At 34.8% G+C, this 16,076-nt stretch overlaps 3 protein-coding genes and 1 non-coding gene across 6 annotated transcripts; 2 read left to right on the top strand and 2 right to left on the bottom strand.

Annotated features, from left to right (window-relative positions):
* Positions 1-533: 533 nt before the first annotated feature.
* On the top strand, positions 534-1,812 carry LOC111006857 (DUF1639 family protein, putative (DUF1639)). The gene is made up of 2 exons (XM_022278945.2): positions 534-1,353; positions 1,436-1,812. Exons 1-2 carry the CDS (start codon positions 757-759, stop codon positions 1,508-1,510), a joined length of 672 nt encoding a protein of 223 aa, XP_022134637.1. The 5' UTR covers positions 534-756; the 3' UTR covers positions 1,511-1,812.
* Positions 1,813-5,086: 3,274 nt separating this feature from the next.
* LOC111006964 (uncharacterized) lies at positions 5,087-6,653 on the bottom strand. Its single transcript, XM_022279084.2, has one exon. The coding sequence runs from the start codon at positions 6,027-6,029 to the stop codon at positions 5,259-5,261; it is 771 nt and encodes a 256-aa protein (XP_022134776.1). The 5' UTR covers positions 6,030-6,653; the 3' UTR covers positions 5,087-5,258.
* Positions 6,654-9,071: 2,418 nt separating this feature from the next.
* On the top strand, positions 9,072-12,462 carry LOC111006879 (uncharacterized). Its single transcript, XR_015791212.1, has 10 exons — positions 9,072-9,492; positions 9,751-9,846; positions 10,407-10,491; positions 10,586-10,710; positions 11,317-11,341; positions 11,443-11,492; positions 11,581-11,684; positions 11,784-11,862; positions 11,972-12,036; positions 12,131-12,462. It is a non-coding gene; the product is annotated as an uncharacterized LOC111006879 (transcript).
* Positions 12,463-12,717: 255 nt separating this feature from the next.
* LOC111007418 (small ribosomal subunit protein eS7) lies at positions 12,718-15,080 on the bottom strand. Of its 3 annotated transcripts, none has more exons than XM_022279773.2 (6): positions 14,975-15,080; positions 14,449-14,537; positions 14,293-14,366; positions 14,080-14,203; positions 13,252-13,434; positions 12,718-13,006 (listed from the first exon to the last, which is right to left on the bottom strand). In XM_022279773.2, exons 2-6 carry the CDS (start codon positions 14,521-14,523, stop codon positions 12,887-12,889), a joined length of 576 nt encoding a protein of 191 aa, XP_022135465.1. In that variant the 5' UTR covers positions 14,524-14,537; positions 14,975-15,080; the 3' UTR covers positions 12,718-12,886. The 3 variants fall into 3 exon arrangements, with proteins under 3 accessions (XP_022135465.1, XP_022135467.1, XP_022135466.1); XM_022279775.2 differs by having other exon boundaries at positions 14,860-15,010; XM_022279774.2 differs by lacking the exon at positions 14,975-15,080 and adding an exon at positions 14,800-14,951.
* Positions 15,081-16,076: the final 996 nt, after the last annotated feature.

Raw genomic sequence — 16,076 nt, 5'->3', positions numbered from 1 at the left:
GTTAAAATATGATCTCAAAGACTTTCAATTTTAGTCTATTTTGGTTATTCTGCTTTTAAAATATTCATTTTAATCTCTGTATTTTTTATTTTGATTCGTCTTTGTTCACCTGCTTTCAAAACATCATTTTGATCCTTATACTTTAAAAAATTGATAATTTTAGTCCACACAAATTCTATACATAATAAAAAAACCTTAAAAATAAAGTTATTGCTACATTAAACAAAAATACATGAGTTATAATGTCAATAAATAGACTAAAACGACAACTTTAGAAAAGTACAAAGATCAAACGAACATTTTGAATGAAAAAAATTTAAATAAATAAAATTTAAAAGTTAATAAACTAAAATAAATATTATTCAAAGGTGGTACTAAAATGAACTAAAGTAGTTAAAATATAGAAACTAAGTATTTTAATAAAGTTGTTTTAAAAGGACTATAAAATATAACTTATATAATATAAGACGTTTGTCAAATTTTGGATTAGGCTCAACTTGTTTATTTTCTTTTATTAAATAAAGTGGGAAGAGGGATTGAATTTGAGCTCTTCCATACCGTTAGGAGCCAAAATGTTGTTCTTCCTTTTTCCTGACGATGGCAACAAATTTACTCTCAGCCAAACCCGAGTGTTTACCCGAATCTTCAGACCGACCCACCATCTCATTCGTATAACTAAATTTTCCCCGCGATTTTTCATTCTCATTCCCCAGCTCAAGATTCAATCGAAGCTGAGGAAATCGATCAATCGAGCTCATGGCTATGGCGCCTGAAAGATCAAACCCACTGCACAACTTCTCCTTGCCGTATCTCAAATGGGGTTCCCAGAGATTCCTCAAGTGTATGAAAGTCTCTTCCCACTCCAATTCCAATTCGTCTGCGCTTCATCATCCTTCTGCTCAACGTGAATCGAAATCGTATCAATTCCGGGCCAGAACTATGAATTCTAGGGCCGCGAACTTCTCCAAGCACCCGAGTCATTCCAAGCAGAAACCGATTAGCGCCAGCAGTTCCATCGAAACCATGCGAGAGAAGATCATGCTCGATATCAGGGAAGAATCGAAGAAACTCAAGTTTTCGATTCCTGAAGAGGGGGGCGAGGACGAGTCGGCTGCGGCGAGGCCGTGGAATTTGAGGACGCGCAGAGCGGCGTGTAAGGCTCCTCTGGAAGAGAGGAATCTGGAATTGGGATCATCATCGTCGACGAAGGCTCTAATGGAGAAGGAGAAGAACCGGACTGCGTTATCTGTGTCTCTGTCGAAGGAGGAGCTGGAAGAGGACTTCGCGGCTCTGGTCGGTAGGCTACCGAGGAGGCCAAAGAAGAGGCCTAGGGTTGTTCAAAAGCAATTGGACGTGAGTATATGGAATCTCGGTTTTCAATCGATTTCTTTCAATTGTTCTTCTGAATCAGTTCATCTTTTCTACCATTTTGCAGGCACTTTTTCCTGGGCTATTGCTGACTGAAGTTACTCTAGATTCATATAAAGTTTCTGATGTTCCTGAAGCTTGAGAGGTTCCATTTGTTTTCTGTGAATTAATTACTTTTTACTTTGGATATCATAATGCTAGATGATTGCCATTTCTGAATTGGGTATACAGGGGAGATGAAATCACCATGCTGTTGTGGTGTTAACATATTCTCTGCTTCTGTTACAATAATGGCAAAAGCAGGACATGTAAATTATTAGCAAAATAAAATTTGAAGTAACTGTAAATTCTGTTTGCCAAGTTTCTTGGTTGTTCTTCTGTTCACTGTATAATTCTTAACTATCTGAAATGCAATGCAAGGCATATTGGTTCTTGGCTCCATAATGTTCGCTCTCCTTTATCCCGACGTGGATGGTTTTTCCATCTCTGCAAATCTTTTGTAGGGCAAAGGTAAACTTCACCTCTATGCAAGGGTTTAGGGGTCAGTTACTTAGCAGTTTTGACATTTACAAATCACCTAGATCTTTGCACTCTATTTACGGTAAGGAGAGAACTTTTGCTTTCATCATAAGCATCTTTTATATTGTAGCTTCAAAAATCTGGAATGAAGGGTCAAGTCATTTTTCTCAATGGAAGAAAACTAGTTTTCAAGGACGACACAGTACCAGAATTTCGAGTTCCTAATAGTTTTTCCATATATGCATTGCTGTATGAAACATACAATATAACAAAAATTGACAATCTTGATTTCTGAGGTGTTCTATTCTCATTTCTTGCTCGCATCCTAATTCATCAGAAAGTGCATATTTCATTCACTTTCCTCTTTTTCCTTATTAATCATTTATGGGGTGGGTAGTAATAGTTGGAAATTGGATGGTACACGATGGTCCAGCCTTGATATCGTCTTAGCCAAGTACTTTTACAGAAAACAAGAGCAGATCATCGTGTGATTGAAGATTGTCTATATATTTGAAGTACTTTTTGTTAGGACAAAGTCCTAGTCCTCTATATATGTATGTTTATATATCTAAGTTAGATTGATAGAAAACAGATGTGCTGAAGCATAGTCATATTCTCTGCGGCGGAGTTCATTCCACAAGGAAATTTTGTATCCTTGTCACTTGGGAAGGTCTCTAATAATATTATCAGTACCATTTTTAATCAGTTCTTCAGCGATTTGAGTGAGAACAAGTCTTTGCTATGATAAGTTGTTAATGTCAGTTCATCACGAGATCATTCACTTAGTTGATGGTTAGTAGCCAGGCTGATGAAAACTTGAACTTTATTGTTAAGCTATTTGCCAAACCTTCTGCAATCTTTCACCCATTTGACCGTGACAGCTTCTACTTCAACATCGAAGTTATCGGGTTTGACTTGTTTGCCACAAAGCATCATCGTCAGATTCTGGTCTACTCTACAAGCAGAGCAGGGTTTAAATGGCAATATTTACTGTCAAGAAGCCGTTGCTCCTATAAGATGATGGAGCAGCTTTCAGGTGACTCCTCGTTTCCTCCTTATGGAAGCTCCTTTTGCTTAAGCTAAGCTTAAGGTAGTGAGATATCTGATTCCAAAACGCATTAGATCGATGTATCTTCTTACATCGAAGCTAAGCTAGTGAATATTGATTTCATTGCTTTGATGCATTAGTTTAGCCATAATGCATTCATTTTCGATGCGAAGTAAATTAATGTAACTGCGAAATCCCAGCTATAGGATGTCAACTTCTGGGACGATGTCGATGAAGCAGCTAACTTCTGCTCAATGAAATATACATTGTTGTGTCACAAGTTAATCTGGCTGGATAATGCTGCCATTTATCATTAGATTATTCTTGGTACTACATTTAATAGAAATCTTACTATCTCATCTCATAAACTTGTGTTGCAAGTTACATATACTAAATGTGGGATCAAGGTTGAAAACAAGTGATTCATTATACGCAAAATTTAAGAGTAAGGATCAAAAGAAGATTTTTATAGAAAGTTTAAGAATCAAAATAATTTAACGAACAATGACACGACTGTGTAAGAAGGAGAGTGAACAGTCATTTGTGATCCTTGTACTTTGTTGGCCAAGACGAAGTGTAGAATGATGCCATTAATTGCATAGTATAAGTAGTGATATATTGTTAAACAGTTGGGTGTTATTTGTACTGTTAATTGTTATTATTCTGTTGAGTTAGCTGGCTAATAACTCATCGTCCTCCTCAGTATAAAAAAGATTATCACTGTACCATACTTTAATTTTTTAAGATTGTAGCAAAGCTTTAAACTCACTATTGCAAGCTTTTCAAAATAATAATAATAATAATAATAATAATAATAATAATAAATAAAATCACTATTGAAAGAGTTTATGAACCAAACCACAACATGACTATGGCTTCCTCAGAGCTCGATATCTTCAACGAGAGATCTAACTACTTTATAGTACAATACTCTCGAGACATAACGACTTAATCAACTGGATCCACCGAAGCAATTTCCTCGAGATCGAATGAGGCTCTCGAGTTGATACTTTGAAATTCAAGTGTATCTTGCACTAAATCACAACTTCTTTCTCGACTTTCATGTTCATTTTGAATATTGTACTTGGTGTAGCGTTAGTCTTTTTGGTAGCTTAACAAAACTACCATAGTTTTTTTTTTTTTTTATAACTGGGAATTGGAGTTTTGCTCTCCTATATCCAGGAGCACTCACACCCACCCTAAGGTCCGGACCCGAGAGACATAAAAAGTTTTTGGTATTAAACTCACCAGAAGGTTTGAACTTAAATATCTAAGCCAGTATGACCAAGAGACCCCAAACCTTTGTCAATGGAGATATCCCTTGGGGCTCAAAACTAATTATCACGAAAGATTTGTTTATTTTTACTCTATAGAAAAAGCATACTCTACTTTGCCTAAAAGATCCTCGATCTAGTGATGAAAGACGACCTAACAAAGGATTATGACCCAAGAGAAGCTATTAATTGCTGTGAAGGGAAATTACAAAATTTACAATAAAACATAACATAAACATATGTACCTTAGCTTTTACCAGAAGACAGCCCCCATCGTTTCAACCATTACAAGAGGGATCCTAATTTCAGAAGCAGACACTGATTAAAATAGAAAGAGACAGAAATGCAACTTAATTAAAATAGAAATCATGAATAATAACATCAACATTATTTAAATATGGTTTTAAAAGAATCAATCCTTCACGGCTCCACATTATCCCCGAAAATATGGTAAAGGAAAAATGAGAGAGGGAGGAAAAAGTAGGCTTTAGGTAGAAAGCTTTGTCATTTCTTGCATGACAGTGTAAGCATCCTTAGCAATGGTCCCATCTTGAAAACCTTTCACAAACCAACAAGCCTTAAAAAAAGAAAAAGAAAAAAAAAATAGCCCACCAAATTTAATATACTTTCTTGAGTGCCTAAACCAGCCATATTTCAAACAGGAAAATTGCCAAACCAAAACCAGAAAAAAGCAAATGTTTTTCTCCTTTAGATTTGAATTTCCTAACCTTCAATGCCCAACCCTGTTCCAGTGTTAGAAAAAGGCATCTGAACAAGACAGCCTTCAAAAGTACTTGATCATGAGCTGTAAACATGGATCAAAAAGACACTTAAAAAGAACAATCTTTGCAGAGAGGGAGGAGAGAGAGAGAGGATATGAACAAGAATGGCAGAGAGCCAACTTAGGAAGGTGCTATTGTTTCTTTGTCTCCCAAGTTTTTGACATATTCATATGGATCAGAGTTCCACAGCCTCCAAAAAATATTGAAATTAGGCTCCGAGATATCTGGCCCTTGACTAGTGACCAAAAAGCATAACAAAAAGTAAAATCATTTTCTGTTCTTCTTTTCTTTGCCACCGCCGCGTAAAAGAGAACTCAAGCCAAAGATGTTTGCAGTTTCTTTGGTGATATAAGGAGGTGGTACATTCAAAATGGGGTTTATACAGAGATTGTTGCCATAAAACCCTCCCTGATTCTTCTTATGATGAGGCTTTTGGAGCTTTGAGTAAGAATTTGCAGCAGAGTTTGAAAATGGGGGTGCTAAAAATGAGGACTTTGACTTGCCCTCTGAAACTGAATGCTGTCTCTGCAGCAGAGGACTCTGCCCTTTCACATCCTTCAATGGCGTTCGTTTTGGGTTTTGCACTGAACCAGTTGAATTACTTCGTGAAAGAAGTGGTAGAGAGCACAATGAGCTCTTTCTACTGTCATAAGTAACACTGTTACTTCTTCCGAACCCCCAGAAAGATTTGGACCGACTTTTCTTCTCGGATTCAGAATTCACAACATGAACTAGTTCCTCTGTATTCTCTTTCTTTGAATTCTCGGTTGCTGCCGCAGGAGGAAGAGGGGGAAGCGAGGAGGGTAAAAATGGAGCACTCTCGCGTGGATGGGTTCGTTTACTGTGCACAAACCTCTGTTGATTCTGAGTGGGAACGATGACGCCATTGAAGAAGAGCTCGTCTGCAGAAGAAGACTCATGTTCAAAACTACCACCAACACAAAACTCGAATTCAGAAATTGAATCCAAAAGCGATAAGTCTCTTGGAGATTCATGGACTGGCAGTGAAATCCCAGTCGGACATTTTGTCGAACACATGGTGGGCACTTCACTTTTTCAGAGACTTCAATCAGGAACGAGGCACAAAGCTTGAAGACATTTCAGGAAATGGGGAAAACACGAAGAAATAGTCGAAATTTGAGAAACAACGAATTGGGTATTGAAAACAAAAACTCAAAAGGGTAGCGACAGCTCCGGCGGATCAAAGGGGTGGGAAATGATGAGAAGTTACAGAGTTTCAGAGATGGAATGTTCTTATGGAAACGAAATGAAGCAGAAAGGGAAAAAAAAAAAAAAAAAAAAAAAGGAGATGTCGCTCTCACTCTGCCAGAGAAACAAAACGAAAGGGGTAGACAATAATTGCAGAAACTGCAGCTTTCGAGGCTCCGATGGACAAACAAAGAAGAAGAAGAGAGAGAGAGAAAAGGGACCGGTTAATGGTGTGGGGAAGCTTCTTCCAAAGAGGCGTTATTATCACCGACGAAGATGAACAAATAATACAAAATCGGCGCCTCCCTCCTCTGCCATGGCTATTGAGAATTGAGAACTTGATTCTTGGGAAATTTGTCAATTTGGGGGAAAACTGTAAAAAAGTTTGATGTTTAGTTGTGGAGTTGTTAAGGGCAGTTGCCGTTGCTACAAAGTTCAACATAATCAATTATTGAGTAATTATACATATGGTTTCCAATTTTCATTTTATAAATTTTATATCAAATTTATTTTTAATTAATTTCAGTTTAATCCAGTTTCAATTTTATCGAGAAAACCAAGTAAGTGTAGTATGTTATAAAAAAATTAATAGATATTGTCACGTTTAAAATTAACCACAAGCAAAGCATCACCTTCATCAACTATGTCCTCAGTAAAAAATTTCATTTCTATATCCTATTATTGAAAATTAAAATTTTAAATTACAAATTAAATTTACTTGCACTCCTCTCTTACGTGTAGAGATTTTTCCCTTTCAAATTTTTGTTCTCGTCCCATTTCTCGATTTAAATAATTGTGATTGTTGTTGATGCAAGATTTTGATCAGGATTTAGACGTCGAATACTAACACATGCACATACAATTGATTTGTCCATTCGTGTGATACTATGTCCAACACATTCTGATGCTTATGTCAGACAAAGACTTCTATTAAGAGTAGCAAAAAGTAGGATTGGTGTGGAGCATAAGTCACGTCGCAAGGCTCTCCTCTTATTTTTAGAAGGAGTACTTCAAATTGATTTAAATAGACCAATTCGATTGAATCAACTTGATTTGATCAGATCTAACTTAGTCCAGATTATAATTATTTGTATCATTGAGTCAATATAATCGTGGTGAAATAATGACACATTCATTAGCCCACTAAATTTGGACTCTAATTTCATTTCATTACATTATTGTAATTATTTTACATAGACTAGTACAAGGACCACTAAAAAGTTAAAAAGTATTTAAGTAATACATCCAATAACTATGAGAGTAATGTCAAATTCAATAATTTTTCTATATTCGGCACATTTTATAGATTCTTCAATTTCTATAACAATTTATGGTTCAATCCATGGACAATAATTGAAATATTTATTAAGGTTGAATCAAAATTTGTCCAATTTGAGTTATTTAAATTGTGTCATAATTTCTCTAATACTATTAGCTATGAATAATGTAAAATATAATTTCACAGGTTAACATCATTAATTACGCCAAAGCGAGCATAACTCAACGGTTTAAACTCTGTTCTTAAGGTATCAAATAAAATTTGGATTGACGTATTTACTTAATAATGTCCTTGAGTGAGAATTTAAATAAAAAAATGATGGTAAAACATTTAGAAAACATTTAAAAGGTCATGACTTCGAATCATCATCTCGATGTTGTACTAAAAAAAAATAATTCAATAACAGATCATATTGTATCTTTTAACTTGATTAAGAAAATCATTTGATCTTCAACTACTGCCTCCCCCTCCCATTTTTTAGTTCAACAAATTTAAGTGGAGGGTTAAATATTCAATTCGAGGTAATAGTCATTTTATCATCAACCTAGCATAGTAGGGGTGGAAGGACTCGAATCGAATCGAAAAAATGACGTGAACCAAATCGAAAAACGATCCGAATGGTTTGCACCCGTAATATATTTTAGCTGGAGGTTAGAATAGAATCTCATGTCTACATGTTATTCAACTCAAATAATAATAATAATAGCTTTATCTATTGAATTAGTCCAGGGTTATTTGATAACATTTTTGTTTTTAATCTTACCATTAACAAACATTCTCAAAATTGTATAATAGTTTTAGAAACAACAAAAGCTTCTTGTTTCTTGTTCCCGTTTCCAATTTATTCCAACATAAACAAAAATCTTGTTTTAATCTTCCTAAATTCTAGTTTTTTAATTAAAAAGATAAAACAAAAACAAAAAACGAAAACGTTATCAAGATTCTCTAACTACCCCATTAATTGTTTTCCTTCTTCCATATGCAACCTTCCTCTCATTTCTATATTCCTCCAAAGTTTCTTTTTCCCATGACCTATCCTACAACCAATCACTATATTTGTTCTTGCAGCCTTTTCTTTTTTGTAGGTATATTTAAGATATTCTAAAAATTAGCCACTCTCCAATTCAACTTATTTCTTTCTTTAGTAATTATGTTAGGTAGGTTTTCAATTCAAGTATGACCCACTTACTACAAATAATATATGTACATATATATTTTTTATTTTATTATTTAAAGTCTACTTCCTATGACAAATTCAATTTCGATAAATATGGATGTGATCAACAACAATAATAGTAGTTATATTTAAATAACTTTTATTCTCAAACCTAATGAGAGAGTATTATTAAATTTTCTTTGTAGAGAGTACTTTTTCATATATATAAATAATGTGACATATAATTACTACTATACTTAAAAAATAATATACTAAATTTTTAATACCATAGCATTAAAATAAAATAAAATAAGTGATAGTCTCATATTCGATTGGAAAATTTTTTTTCTCATAAAAAAACAAATAATAAAAGACAAATTAGTTAAGATAAAAATCCGTCAAAATTCAAAACTCGAATTTTCCCATTTAATTGCTTCCAAAAAATGGACCGAATAGGATAGTTTTTTAAGATATTTGTTTTTTTCAGTTTTTTTTTTTAATGTAAAAAAAGTTGACTCCGGTTGGAGGTGGATTCCGAAGTCCCGATTGGTCTCCGTCGTTCAATCGTCGTCGGAAGTTGGAAGCCTCTTCAGAATCAAAATTCTCCCTCCGTCGAGCGACGAATGAAACGGCATTCTCGATCTTTGCTATGTTTATAGATCTCAGTCTCTGAGTTGAGCCAGTAAAGATTAGCTGAAGATCAATCAGCCAAGCCGAGCTTCGGATTTCTCTTGATTAGTCCAATTTTACGAATATATCTCGAAATGAAACCTAATTGGGAGCTTAAGCACTGCTGTAACCACGAGCAAGTTGTGTTTCTGATTACAGTTTCTGTTTGCACAGTTGTTATTCTGGCGGTATCGCTCTTCTTTCTTGTTGCCTTCTCTGCTGCTATCTAATCTTTTAACATTTTGGATCGATGTACATTTTTGGATTATTTATTATCTCTGTCTGCAGTATTTATAGGTTGGTGTTTGTTAGAATTTTAAAAAACTTGGGCAGCATTTTATTTCAGTACCAATGATTACCTTAAATTTTCACTTCAAAAGTTTTTGTTATACATTTTATTTCTTTATTTTCTGAGGTTAGCTCAAGAATCAGTCTGATTATTTTAGCTTTGGAGGACGATACTGCTGAAACCATTCAAACTTGTGACGGTGTTTCTTCATGAAGCAAGCCATGCCATTGTTTGCAAGCTTACCTGTGGCCATGTAAGATTCCAATTTCTTCTTGTTAAACATTTATGATGCTTTACTATTTAGGATAAAGAAGTCCTTAGTCAGTGCAAGGATTTTTGGTGTTTCATTATTATTCTTGGCCTTGCTTGCATAGAAAAGTATATGACTCTTTAGTATCTGTCAGAGAACTTCTGAAAAAATTTGTTTACTATGCAAGTCTATTGGTTAGTTATGCCTCTTTCTGGACTACAGAAATGGAATCCTCAACAAAATAAGCAGAATTTTGATTTCTATGGTTAACGATTTTATATCAAAATTCATGACTATGTAAACTTGGAGAAATCAGATGGGTTACCTTACCCCTATTGAGCTGATCCAAATAGATTTTTTTTTTCAGTCATCAGGTGTTTGAGATCAAGCACTTTGACTAATCTCAAGACAACCACTTTAATTATCAAATATTGCTAATGCAGACTCTTAGTGAATCTAGATCGGTTTAATTTAAGAGTCCTTGGTTGTTTGGTGCTCACCAAGATGCAAAGATTGTCATTAGTTAGTGTAATCCCAATGTACTTAACTGCTTATGTTTGCAGGTTGAAGGAATTCAGCTTCATGCAGATGAAGGTGGAGCTACACAAACACGTGGTGGCGTGTATTGGTTGATCTTGCCAGCCGGATGTCTCTCTCTCTCTCTGTCTCTCGCACACGCACACACAGAAACTTCATTCCATGTCGTGAATGATACCAGCTGATTACTCTGTTTTCATTGTAGATATTGGTTCATCATTCTGGGGGATGCTCTTAATACTAGCATCTACAAATCTTCTTACTTCCAGAATAGCTGCGGGGTGCTTTCTTGTTTCACTTCTTATAGTACTTTGTGTAGCAAAAATGTAAGTAACTTTTTTGATAATTTCAATTTTCTGTTCAATGCATTAGTTTTTGCAGCTAATTCTGCGTTTGTGCTCTTATTGGAAATCAGAAAGTAAAATTGAATCCACTAAAACTTGATTTCGAGGCAAATGATTAGCAGCTTGCTATCAAAAATCATCTGGAACTGCCTTTGAAGTTGAATTTTAGACTCTTCTCTCTTTTCTGCCACTATCTGTCCCACATTTCTATATTCACTTGTTCAAACTCAGGTTTCTAGCCCTGCCTTTTGATGCTAGAACAAGTAGTATGACATCCCCATGGCTTTGTTTATGAACTCTATCCAAAAGATCTCATACCTGTAGGGATTTTGTAATTTAAGATCCATGAGCTATCTTCAAACATTCTAAGCAATACTAGATTTTGGTATTTGAACTAGGTAGATAAATCAGTAGATATATACACACACATATAATGAACTCCATTTAGTCTCTGTATATTTATATTTTCCTCTCTTCATTAATGTTAATTTTAAATGTCTTTCATCCTTATCCGCCTAAAAATTAACTGGGAATATAAACTAAACTTGTTGATTTTGTCTATTCTTTGATCCTTCTACACGGCTATTTGCAGTGGACACTTCGTGGACTATGCATTGGTGAGTGTTAAGCCTAATACACAAATGTTAGCGCATAGCTGTGCTAATTTATGCAATACAACATGACTGCATTACTAAATATTCTCATTCTGTGCCATTAGGATTCATCGTTTTTCTTGCTGTCGTCTGGGTGCTGCAAGAAACAACGAAAGTGCGCGTTCTTCGTTATGTAATCCTCTTTATTGGTATACCTTTTTTTCCCTTTACATCACTCCAGAATTTCTTTCATGTTTATGCAGAAGATCGTTGTACACTTCATTCAAACTGAAGGATTGGTGAGAAAGACTGACCATTTTATTTACCAAAACTGCAGGTGTGATGAACAGCCTGTTCTCAGTCTATGGTATACCTTCAAAATTCGTCCCACTTAATCAATTTTCACTGCCATGTTAACTGTTTTGATGTTCTCTTCAGATATATATGATGATCTAATATCCCGAAGGGTTCACTCAAGTGATGCCGAGAAATTTTGCTGAAGTGTGTCCTTGCCCATGTAACGGTGTCGGATGGGGTATTATTTGGTAAGTATCTTACAATATAAGAGCTAAAATGGCTTGACCAAAACACTACTTTGGTAACTTCAACACGTATTTGAGAAATGATATGCTTATAATTTCATATGACTCTCAGGGGATTTATATCTTTCATCTTTCTTTGTGGAGCTATGTACCTTGGTCTTGTAATCTTGTCTTGAGGTACAATCTGAACTTCTTTTCTTTTTCTTCCTTCAATAGCTTTTTGGTGTACCAGATGCACAAAGAAATGCTAGTGTTTTTCTTTTTTGGTCAGGTTCGGCTTTTTTTTTCTGTCTAAAAACAGCTAAATTTATTCTTTGGATGTGAAGATCAATGAACAACGTGGATTTTTCAGAAAAATGGAATGGATGTGGGATTCTGTCTTCTTCTCAGCCGTAGAACTCTGTAATTTGATTTTTGCAGATTCAGAGTTGAATTCATTTTCACTGGAGTGGTCTAAGAAATCAAAATCAAATATATTGAACTGTAATTGTACTTACCATAGCTATGATCAAATACATGATCCAACTATGTAATTTACTTAAAAAAATTTACATGTTGAAGACATTTCAAAAAATTAATTCAAATTGATCAACAGTAGATTAATTCGCAGTGCTCATTTATTTCTAAAAAAAATCTCAGTGCCGTATAAATTGAGATAGTATATTTGAAATACATTTCGAACACGTATATTAAAGAACATAAAATTACATATTACGAAATTGGTTTTGATGTAAATATTGAATGGGATCATACAAACTTAGCATAGCTTTCGGAAAAAAGAATGATAATTACTAATTTGGAGGGCACTAGTTAGAAATAACATTTTCAAAATTTAAAATAAATAAAAAGATGATAGAATGTCACTAGAACCGGAGAATTAATTCAATGAGATAAAGTATAGTTCAAGATCACAGATTCAAAAAAAGTCTCAAAAAATCTATCACTTGAAATCAAAATTGAAAAGCTCCCACCTGATTTGCAACCCTATGGTGAATAAACATTAAAGAGTGCAACATAATAAGGTTTCTTAAGCCTCGGTAATTGGATACTCGAAAACAACATCTTTCCCAGAAAGCTTCCTGTAAACAGCAGCGAAGCTCTCCAGTTTGTACTCGGTGTTATTCCGTTCTTTAGGATCCAAGTAAACCTGCACAAATTAATTTGATGAGTCAAGACTTCAGAGAAAAAAAAAGCTGGCTTCTGAGAAACATTCGGTCACTTGTGCAAAATGTTAATGACCCAAGTGGCTTTGATTGGCAACAAAGACATGTTATAACAGATATTATAAAAAATTTAGCAATACATCCATGAGTACTTTTCTCTTGATTAGATTAGGGAACCTGTTTTTTTTTTTTTAAGTTTTGATAACCAAAACAATTGAAGTGTACTCACTTTCATAATCTTAGATCCATCAACTCGGTATCTAACACGCTTTCCAACAATCTCAGCAGGCAATACAACATCCTCTAGCATTGCCTCATGCACAGAAGTGAGAGTTCGGCTACGGGGCCTCTGCGCAGCTGATCCTTTCTTTGGAGGTCTCAATATCCTTCTAGTAGCAATCAGAATCACATCCTACAATAGAACTAAGTTATGAACAAATAGAGTATGACATTTGAGACTCAACAATTGGGTACAGCAAAGCATAGACTTCACTGTCTTTATTGGATCACAAGAGGCCCACACCTCTACAAGAACGCTTAGACTTTAATGCCATTAATTTAACATGAGTTATGAACAAATAGAGTATGAAATTGAATATTGTCATTAACCTTCAAAAATACAAAAGCTAACTTACATACTTGATGCCAAAACACTAAGAGTTAGTAATTTGATCCATTACTACTTTACCACAACAGCTTAATAAAACATTGATTAATACCATTAGTGATAATGATTATGATGCTAAGAATGGCCTTCAGAATATTTATATATTAAACATGATGTTAATCAACCTCTTCAAGAGAAGATTGTGCATGTGGAGAGGGATAGAGTGGGAAAGGAAGGACGTAACAGTGTAAGACCCATTGACACTAATGAAATATAACTGCTACAAGTAGTACTTTTACTATACAATTCCCTAAAGTGACAATGCAACAGCAGACATACTTGACTCACTGAATATGAGTTCCCACCAAGAATACTGAGTAGATAAAAGGTGTTAAGTCATAACCAGTAAAAAACCAACTATGGCAAAAAAATAAAAAACTATCTTCTCACCTTTCCACTGAACTTCTTCTCTAGCTCTCTTACAAGCCTCAGGTGAATCTTGCGGAAGGCTTTTCTCAATCTAAAGGGTACATAGACCACAACTGCCTTGCGGCTTCCAGAAACATCAACTTGACTGCAGGACCATTAGGAATTATATTCACAACAAAACAACATAAAATATATATATATATATAAAAAACGCATTTTGCCCATCCTTCTTACATTGCTGAATTAATGTAAAGATCCTTCAGGTCACTTTTGAGCTCGGAGTTGGTGTTCTCCAAATCAAAAAAAGCCTAAAGAGACGAAGAATAATCAGTTTAGACATACAAAAGAACGTTGGAAGGTTCGTAATCAGCACATATCTTAACAATTCACCTGAGCAACAGTTTCCTCAAATTCTGTGGGGTCAACATCATTATCCTTGTGGATCTTCTTCCTCGCCGAAAACATCTTTTCAAATCAAGCTACAAATCATGAAACATAACCACCTCAAAACAAAGTTTTTGTGGAATTTTTCTGCTCGGTAGAGTACAATTAAACATAAATTTCCTCTAAACAATGATAGAAAACTAGATTACTTGCACAAATTCATAGACAGATGTCAAAAATTACAAACTAAAAGTCTCCGCAGGTTTACATTAATACGCGATGAAATGCAACAATTAACCTAAACCATACAGCCCTAAGGTAGCCAAGAACAATCACAAAATGGAGAGAGGCGCATACATTAAGCCCTCAAATATCCGAAGGGAAAAAAACCTAACAAAATCCACTGTTCTCGATTACCCGCAGGACCGCCCAAAATCACAAGTAACTTCAATCAACAAGGCGCAAGAAGAAGAACGATTCAACGAAAGAATAGCAAATAAATGTTCGGATTTAAATTTCTGAAGATCGGAACCTGTGGAAGCAGGAAGGATAAGAGGAGGGGACTTTCCGACTGGGACTGTAAGGAACTAAAAACCCTAGAAAACCCTAGGAATTATTTGCCAGACAAAATGGGGATATAAAAGGGCCGACTGAACGGTTGAGATGGCTATTAAAAAATTCGACGGTCCAGATACAGTATTGCAAATCGGGTCGCTGTTTGACCCGTTTGAAAATTGTCGTTCATTGTCAATCGAACGTAACGCCCAATTCTATAGGGCCTATCGGCCCAACCTTTAGGCTGTTAAGTGGGCCGAATAAAGTAATTGATATTAGATTGGGCCTAGATCTAGAAACGCTTACTAGGGACCCGATCACATCAATTAAAAGTTGTGAATTAAATTAAGCATAAACTTATTTGCTCAAAAAAAAAAACAATTTAAGCATAAACTTATAAATAAATTGGATAACCTTTAATTATTGTAACAATATATCAACGAAGCCGGCATATGACATATTAAAGTACCTTTTTTCTCGATTACTCAAAATCGATATCGTGTGGCTTCGCCAGTTGGATCTCTATAATTGGAGGTGTTGACGGCCACCTAACACTGTAACCGATATTGTGGGACTTATCTCCAAATGGGGAGGAAAAAAGCTCATCTACAGGCCCGCAATGCTCGAACTGAGGAGGGGTAGCCGATTGTCTATACTTTCAATAAATCTTAAAGATAGTTTCTATATTCCGTTTAGTTTGAGGTTAACATTCATTTGAATTATCAAAAAGGAAAAAAAAAAACCTGATTTAAGAAAGGACACCCTTTGAATATATTTGACTCCTTTTTTTTTAGCAAAATATAGCTCAAAATTAGTAGGGGATATTTTTTGAAAGTATATAAATTAAATTAAAAAATTTAAAAGTATAAAGAAGGAAATAGAATAAGTCGTGGACCTATACTAGCTATATAAAAATATATATAGATACAAAATTAAATGAGCTTTATTTTAAGTATTAAATTTAAATATGAAACCTTTTCTTCTTTTTAACTTTCTATTCAATGCAACAGTCAAATGGAATCTTACCTACATTATTCGAATCTACCAATCAATTCCAATTGAACAGTGCATAATTACTT

Source organism: Momordica charantia, assembly GCF_013281855.1.
Source record: "Momordica charantia cultivar OHB3-1 chromosome 6 unlocalized genomic scaffold, Mcharantia_2.0 BLBB01000006.1, whole genome shotgun sequence".
Lineage (NCBI taxonomy): Eukaryota > Viridiplantae > Streptophyta > Magnoliopsida > Cucurbitales > Cucurbitaceae > Momordica > Momordica charantia.
Note: the sequence above shows the minus strand (reverse complement) of the source record. Positions and strands in the feature narration are given on the sequence as shown.

Coding starts and splice junctions, on each gene's coding strand:
- LOC111006857 (XM_022278945.2), top strand. CDS start 757: ATGGCTATGGCGCCTGAAAGATCAAACCCACTGCACAACTTCTCCTTG. Junction 1,354..1,435: donor TTGTTCAAAAGCAATTGGAC/GTGAGTATATGG, acceptor ACCATTTTGCAG/GCACTTTTTCCTGGGCTATT.
- LOC111006964 (XM_022279084.2), bottom strand. CDS start 6,029: ATGTGTTCGACAAAATGTCCGACTGGGATTTCACTGCCAGTCCATGAA.
- LOC111007418 (XM_022279773.2), bottom strand. CDS start 14,523: ATGTTTTCGGCGAGGAAGAAGATCCACAAGGATAATGATGTTGACCCC. Junction 14,204..14,292: donor CTTTACATTAATTCAGCAAT/GTAAGAAGGATG, acceptor ATGGTCCTGCAG/TCAAGTTGATGTTTCTGGAA. Junction 13,435..14,079: donor AGAAGAAGTTCAGTGGAAAG/GTGAGAAGATAG, acceptor GTTCTATTGTAG/GATGTGATTCTGATTGCTAC.